The sequence below is a fragment of the Alosa pseudoharengus genome, unplaced genomic scaffold (genome assembly GCF_046254945.1).
Source record: "Alosa pseudoharengus isolate Yale_2024_CS ecotype anadromous, Long Island Sound unplaced genomic scaffold, YU_APseudo_1.1 YU_APseudo_1.1_scf_10, whole genome shotgun sequence".
NCBI lineage: Eukaryota > Metazoa > Chordata > Actinopteri > Clupeiformes > Clupeidae > Alosa > Alosa pseudoharengus.
Window position 1 is genome coordinate 22,872,869 of NW_027468565.1, and position 7,750 is coordinate 22,880,618.

General features: G+C 46.5%; 1 protein-coding gene across 1 annotated transcript; it reads left to right on the forward strand.

Moving 5' to 3' along the window:
- Positions 1 to 227: 227 nt before the first annotated feature.
- trhr2 (thyrotropin releasing hormone receptor 2) lies at positions 228 to 7,303 on the forward strand. The gene is made up of 5 exons (XM_076298711.1): positions 228 to 613; positions 918 to 1,050; positions 1,425 to 1,703; positions 6,764 to 7,063; positions 7,094 to 7,303. The coding sequence occupies exons 1-5, from the start codon at positions 228 to 230 to the stop codon at positions 7,301 to 7,303; spliced, it is 1,308 nt and encodes a 435-aa protein (XP_076154826.1).
- The last annotated feature ends 447 nt before the right edge of the window (positions 7,304 to 7,750 follow it).

Consider the following 7,750-nt stretch of genomic DNA (forward strand, 5'->3'; position numbering starts at 1 on the left):
AGGACAAACAAGAGTTCAGAGAACAAGAAAAACCTTTAAACTACTTCAGAGAATAAACATGGCTGTTTTCTGCAACTTGATGAGATCCACATAAAAACTGCAGACCGGAGTACTGAAGTCTTAAAAGTGGTTCTATTAAGACACTGCCACACATATACACATTGTATTGAAGATACAGACACAGATACAGACATACGCATAAATAACCAAGCCAAACAAGCAAAACCATGGCTGAAAATGTCAGTTCCATGTCGGACACCCCTACCAATGTGTCCCTGGCGAGCTCAGTTGACCTGATCTCCCAGTCTCTGGAGTACAAGACCATCTCTGTGTTCCTCGTCCTGCTGGTTTGTACCGTGGGCATCGTGGGGAACATCATGGTGGTCCTGGTTGTCTTGACCACACGGCACATGCGCACGCCCACCAACTGCTACCTGGTGAGTCTAGCCGTGGCTGACCTTATGGTCCTGGTGGCAGCAGGCCTGCCCAACATCTCCGACAGCCTGACAGGAACCTGGGTGTACGGCCATGCGGGCTGCCAGGGCATCACCTACCTGCAGTACTTGGGCATCAACGTGTCCTCCTGCTCTATCACCGCTTTCACTGTGGAGAGGTGAGTGCCACCTAGTGGTAAGGAGGTGGAAGTGATGCCATCTACGAATGGTTTATATGATTTAATGAATGTTTATAAAGATTTTATTAACTCTCTATTAGCATTTATAGACATAACACTTGTAAATATCCTAAAACATCATGAGAAGTGATACTTGAATTATATTACTTGAATCCATTTCTTTAAATGGATACAGTCTGAAATTGAAAGAGTAATTGTTTACCATACTTCATAAATTGCATAACCAAATGTGTATGTAACATTTGCAACCCAAATGATGTCGCTACATTGTATCCCATGACAGGTATATTGCCATATGCCACCCGATGAAAGCCCAGACAGTGTGCACGGTGTCACGAGCGAAGCGCATCATTGCAGGCGTGTGGGTCTTCACCTGTATCTACTGCATGGTGTGGTTCTTCCTTGTTGACATCCAGGTGAGCCAGCTCAGACTTGGCCCACTCCGATCGACGTTCTGAAAGAACGTACACAAGTGATTGGTGCACATTCCAGCGATTCAGTGAAAGATTTGGTGAAAATATTGTGGCAGGAAAAACTCAAACAATTGTCATTCCCCAAATAGCATATCGACATTTAAAAATATAGAATCAAATCCCACTGTGTTTATATGTTCTGTGGGATTTGCGTAAATTGATGTCGCTTGCAGCATGCGACAACATGTCTATAAGCATGAAATGACGCTAGCCTCGTGTCTGTGTGTGTGTGTGTGTGTGTGTGTGTGTGTGTGTGTGTGTGTGTGTGTGTGTGTTTGTGTGTGTGTGTGTGTGTGTGTGTGTGTGTGTTGCCCCAGATGAACTCTGATGGACGTGTGCAGTGTGGCTATCGCGTGTCCCGTGACCTCTACCTCCCCATCTACCTCATCGACTTCGCCATCTTCTACGTTATCCCTCTGCTGCTCGCCATCGTGCTGTACGGCCTCATTGCCCGCATCCTGTACCTCAGCCCACTGCCCAACGCCCCGGGCTGCAGCGCTGCCACGGCAACCACGCTCCGTCGGAGCTGCAAGGAGCCCGCCAGCAATGGCAACAAGGGAGGTCGACCCAAGAGCACACTGTCATCCAGGAAACAGGTGTGTGTGTGTGTGTGTGTGTGTGTGTGTGTGTTGGTAAGTATGTGCATACGTGTTTGTGTGTTCAAGTTTTTGAAGGGGGAATAGGTGTATGTATGTTGTGTGTGTGTGTTGTGTGTGTGTGTATGTGTGTGTGTTGTGTGTATGTGTGTGTGAGTCTGTGTGTGTGTGTGTGTGTGTGTGTGTGTGTGTGTGTGTGTGTGTGTGTGTGTGTGTGTTTGTATGTGTGTGTGTGTGTGTGTGTGTGTGTGTGTGTGTGCGTGTGTGTGTGTGTGCATATGTCTGTGTGTAGTGTCTTTATGACCACATGGGAATGTGTGTGTGTGTGTGTGTGTGTGTGTGTGTGTGTGTGTGTGTGTGTGTGTGTGTGTGTGTGTGTCCATTCATTTGTGAATGTGTGTAAGTATGCGTGTCTCCGTTAATGAATGCTGTTCATCTTCATTTGGCCGTGGCTGGCATCCAGACGCGTTGGTCATGCCTCGCCACTGCCAGTGCACTCTGCTGAGCCACCTGCAGATCACTCCGGCCAAAATATGCACCACTAGTGAGTCAACGAAGACACCACTCTGAGCGTACAATGATGAGTTTGATTTCTATCACAGTCAGCGAAAATGTAGGCCAACAAAAGTAAGCATTTTCGGCAAGTCAGAAAAGGTGGCACTTTTTAAAATAACCACTTTCAAGCAATTTATTTGCTCTTTCAAAAGTCAGACCTGAATATGGCTAACAGTAGCGGGCAGCTGGTGCTCCTTTGCCGATTGAATGTGTGTGAGTTGAAGGAAAGCAATTAGGCGAGTGGACAGAATGAGGTCCAGTGGCTGTACTGTGTGAATGATTTTACGTTAGAGAGCAGTGGCAGCAGCTGAGATGGGAATGGGAGGATGAAGAGACAGATGGTGGGTGAATGCTATCATAACCTGCCATTCACACATCGCCAGACAGATATGCACACACATATGCAGACACACATACACACACGCACACACACACACACACACACACACACACACACACACACACACACACACACACACAAACACAGCTGCTTTCACACTAACTCACACACACACACACACACACACACACACACACACACACACACACACACACGCACACACACACACACACACACACACACACACACACACACACACACACACATGCACACACACACACACACACACACACACACTCAAACAAAACCTCACCTGCAAAAATACACAAACACACGAAAGCTTAAACACAGTGGAAAGTGATCCAATGTGGATGGGTTCACAAGTCAGAAATTGCAGGGTTGTGTGTTTTTACTCTGTATACTGTATTTGGATCTAAACTGAGGGTGACTGTGAAGGACTGCTGGATGATCAGTAAAGATTCTGGAGTCCACTCATGTATTCTACTACTCTTGCAAAAGCATCGGTCACAAAGGTTTTGATCAGCAATGACTATTCAATTCGGCCCTATTACAAACAAACACACACAAACACACATCCCCCCCCCCCCACACACACACGTGGTGATATGCTAATAACAGCAGCCCACACATCCTTTCTCATACTCACTCAAATTCAAATATGTTTGAGACATCAGTCACATATTTGCAATTTATGACACTGCCGCAAGCACCAGATACAAACGCGTCCACACGCACACACACACGCACAAGCATGTGCATACACACACACACACACAAATAGATTGGGCATAAAGAACCTTGGACCTGCTGTGAGCTATGGTCTGCTGTTTTTTCTGGTCTTAGCCTGGAGAAGGCTATTTAAGAAAAGCAAGTGAAAAAGCTTGCCATATCAATAAATTGGAATTGTAAACTTGTATTATGCACAGCACAGATATACATTTTTATACCAGTGCGTTGTGTGCTGCTGGTTGTGAACCTGTAACTTACTGATATGAGCTTGATAGTCTAGCTGTTGAGTTTCATATTGTTACCTTGATTTTCTTCCGTTTTGTGTTGTCATCATCCAGCTATTCTACCTTGAATTTGGTCTTGTTGATAGTCTACCTGTTGAGTTTGGTCTTATACTGTAGACAGTCTACCTGTTGAATTTGTTCTTGTTGAGTCTAGCAGTTGAGTTTGTTCTTGTTGATGTTTGTTCTAGTTTACCTGTTGAGTTTGGTCTTATAGATAGTCTACCTGTTGAATTTGTTCTTGTTGAGTCTAGCTGTTGAGTTTGTTCTTGTCGATGTTTGTTCTAGTTTACCTATTGAGTTTGGTCTTATTGCTAGTCTACCTGTTGAGTTTTGTGTGGCCATCACCATCCTCTACCAGTAAATCATAAAGGCTACCAGCAGCCATGTAACCAAACAACGCATCTTCTCCTGCTGTCTCACAGAGGGCCATTCACAAAGAGTTCAGAAAAGGGACTTGTGCTTTGTTTTTGGAGGACTTTGGGCCTTGATGGATGCCTTCCTTAGTCTTTTATGTATACTTTAGAACTATGGCACCATCAATTAGAGGAATCAAGTAATGATGATTATGACAGATTTATCCTGGAAGGCCATTTTCCATCCGTAATCCCAAGCCAGGCAGTCAGAGGCTGTGTGAGGGAGGGCCATGTGTGTTTGGTGTGTGTTTGTGTGTATGTGTGTGTGGTGGGGGGGAGGGGGGTCTGTGTGTGTGTGTGTGTGTGTGTGTGTGTGTGTGTGTATGTGCGTGTGTGTGCTATGCTGTATGTGTGGCACCGATCACAATCTTGAAGATTTGAGAGGCCTCCACTTGAGCTGAAGATTAGCATAATATGCTCTGTGATGTTCACTGGAGTATCTTTAATGCCACTGATGATGCCAGGCTCGCAGCTCCCTCATGAATAAGCATCATCTCTCAATTTCTCTCTCTCTTCTCTCTCTTTCTGTCTCTTTATCCTTCTCTCTCTTTCACTCTCCCTGAATGTCTTTCTCTTCCACTTTATTCCTCTCTCTATCTCTCTCCAACTCTCTAGTGCTGCACCTCCCGCCTCTTGATCAGTAATGATAATCACAGAAACTTCATAAAGTTTCCCAATATGGTTTTGGGGATACCAATCAGTATTAAAGCCAACAAAAAAAGGGGGTTTAATCCCCTTGTGGCTTACAGTGTGTGTGTGTGTGTGTGTGTGTGTGTGTGTGTGTGTGTGTGTGTAATGTTATCAGCACTGATTTGATCTCAGTCCTCTGTCTGTTCAGGTCTCTTCTGTTCTTTTGTGTGACCTGATCAGAAGTGGCAGATGTCTTTGTTTGCCTTGAGATGAGAGCCTTGGTTCTCCTCTGATGAGCGATCACAATGAGTGCATGCATATTCAAAATGTCAGCCCTGGTGTCTTTCTCATCCACTATAGCTGGCTTGCCAGCTCAGTGACACGCTTTCTCTCTCCTGACACTTGAGCCGTTTGTATGAGCGCTGCCATTGCTGTGATTATACAGTAATTCAGGAGTAACTGGCAATTACAGAGTAGTGTGTGAGGGGAACTACAGATGTGGAGAGGAGGAGAGAAGAGGAGGAGAGGAGAGGAGGAGAGAAGAGAAGAGGAGAGGAATAGAGAGAGGAGAAAAGAGGAGGAGAGGAGAGGTGAGAAAAGGAGGGGAGGGGAGGAGAGGAGAGAAGAAATGAAAAGAGAAGAGGAGAGAAGAGGGGAGAGGAGGGGAGGAGAGTAGGGAAGAGGAGGAGAGGAGAAAAAAGGAGAGGAGAGGAGGGGAGAGGAAGGGATGAGAGTAGAGAAGAGGAGGAGAGGAGAGTAAATGAGATGGGGAGAGGAGGAAAGGAAAAAAAGAGGAGAGGGGGAGAGGAGGAGAACACCTGCTCTGCTCAGCTCTGCCCTGCCCTGCCGTGTGAGCGGAGGAGAAGGAGGTGAGGGGACAGGAGGAGGAATTGGAGTCTAACGGCGTTTGGCTTCGACCTGCCGCACAGGGGTTCTGGAATGTCTGCGAGCAGATGTGTTCTGTCGCCATGGTCACAGAGCATGGGGTGGAGGCATGCCAGAGTGTCCTACTGTCTCTCTCTCTTCTCAATCTCTCTTTCTTTACTAGCTCTCTTTCTTTGTTCCCTCTCTCTTCCTTTCTCTCTTCTGTTGTCTTCATGTCTCTTGTCTGTCTTTGGGCTCTAATATGTAGGACACACAATGTGCAATGCATTACGTTAATATCGCAAGAACGAACGCAAATTCACTGAACTGGGCAAAACACTTTGCTAATTTAAAATAGCGCAACAACGTACTGCACACAAGTACTGATGCATTGTTTTTTTCTTTCTCTCTATCTCACTTTCCCTCCTCTTTCTCTCTGCTTTGTGCTCTCTCTTTTTCTCTCTCTTCTTTTAGATTCTCCATTTCTCTTCTTTCTATTTCTCAATTTCTCTCTCTCTGAATGTCACCTTTTCTACACTTCCTTTCTTTGTTCTCTCTTTTTCATCCCTCTCTCCAACCTTCTCTCCCTCTCACCATGTCACTTTTATATTTCTTCTTTCTCTTTCTTTTTTTTCTACCTTCGGATATATTTCCTGTGTGGCAACACCACTAAGAGCCACCTGCCTGAGTCATTTAAAAAGGTCCAATGTCCCTGCTGGCAGCCCAGGCTCCCTCTGGAATTTTGTTTTTGACACCCTGTGTTTGAATTACACTTTGAAGAATTCCAAAGCCTTCAGTTCACAACCAGTATGTACAGTGTTTGTTATTATATCTGCCTGCAACATTTGCTCACAGAAGAGAATTGAGTGAAAAGCTATTACTCAGTAATTGCAGATGTTTACTGAAATGCAGAACATCGCCAGGTACATGCCTTTTTGTCATCAAGTGGGTGAGCAATTCTCCATTTTTATTTTCTGCTTTGATATTCACATTGGGATTATTCTTGGGGAAAAAAAAAAATGTATTTATCTAATCCTTCTGAAAGCATATTTTCTTAGGATTCTTTGCATAAAAATCCTGGCTAAGGCGCTTCTCCTACTCGCTTTGTCAGAGATCTATCGCTCTGTCAGAGATCTATATTCTCTGAGAAAGAGTTACATAAATCCTTTCTTCTGCGTATATTGCGTCCTACATTTGTCTGCCCTCTGCCTCTGCCCACCCCAGGTGACTAAGATGCTGGCGGTGGTGGTGATCCTGTTTGCCCTGCTGTGGATGCCCTACCGCACGCTGGTGCTTATCAACTCCTTTGTGAGCACCCCCTACTTGGACGCCTGGTTCCTGCTCTTCTGCCGCACGTGCATCTACGCCAACAGCGCCATCAACCCGGTGGTCTACAACCTCATGTCGCAGAAGTTCCGCTCGGCCTTCCGCGACCTCTACCGCTGCAAGCACCACGACGGCCACTCCCGTTCCTTCTCGCTGCTCCAGTCAGGCTACAGCATGGGCAGGGACCCCCGTTCCAACGTCAGCGGTGCCAGCGCTGGCCTAGCTAAGAGCAACGGCACCAGGGAGACGGGCAGGAAGGTGACGTTAGGGCCCGCGGCGGGGAGGACAAGCCCAGAGCCCTCCTCCGTCACACAGTGTACGGATACTGACCCCACGGCTCCTGAAGCCCAGGCGGAGGCTCTCTGTGAGGGGCAGGGGAGGGCTGTGGCTAGGCAGTCCCTGGAGAAGGATGGGGTGATTAGCCATAGTGTTGTGTGAGGGGACCGCGGGCGGGTGACGAGAGGAGACAAGACGGATTGGGAAGGACCCATTTGCTATCTCAAGATTTATTTAAGATGATAGGGCCCTTTCAAACACACGCATACATACACACACACACACACGCGCACACACACACGTACAAACGCACGCACGCGCACACACACACACACACACACAAGACTTTAATTAGGCACTTTCCAGTTCTGCAGTATTACTGTCACTGACATCTTACTCAAATTACCTCACACACACACACACACACGCACACACACACACACACACACACACACACACACACACACACACACACACACACACACACACACACACACACACACACACACACACACACACACACAAACACAGCTGCTGTCAGCTGATGTATATGACTCTTACCCATTAAGAACATTCCCCTGTCAAAACCTCTCGATGCCTCTTTTTAAT

Coding starts and splice junctions, on each gene's coding strand:
- trhr2 (XM_076298711.1), top strand. CDS start 228: ATGGCTGAAAATGTCAGTTCCATGTCGGACACCCCTACCAATGTGTCC. Junction 1,704..6,763: donor CACTGTCATCCAGGAAACAG/GTGTGTGTGTGT, acceptor TGCCCACCCCAG/GTGACTAAGATGCTGGCGGT. Junction 7,064..7,093: donor GCAGGGACCCCCGTTCCAAC/GTCAGCGGTGCC, acceptor GGCCTAGCTAAG/AGCAACGGCACCAGGGAGAC.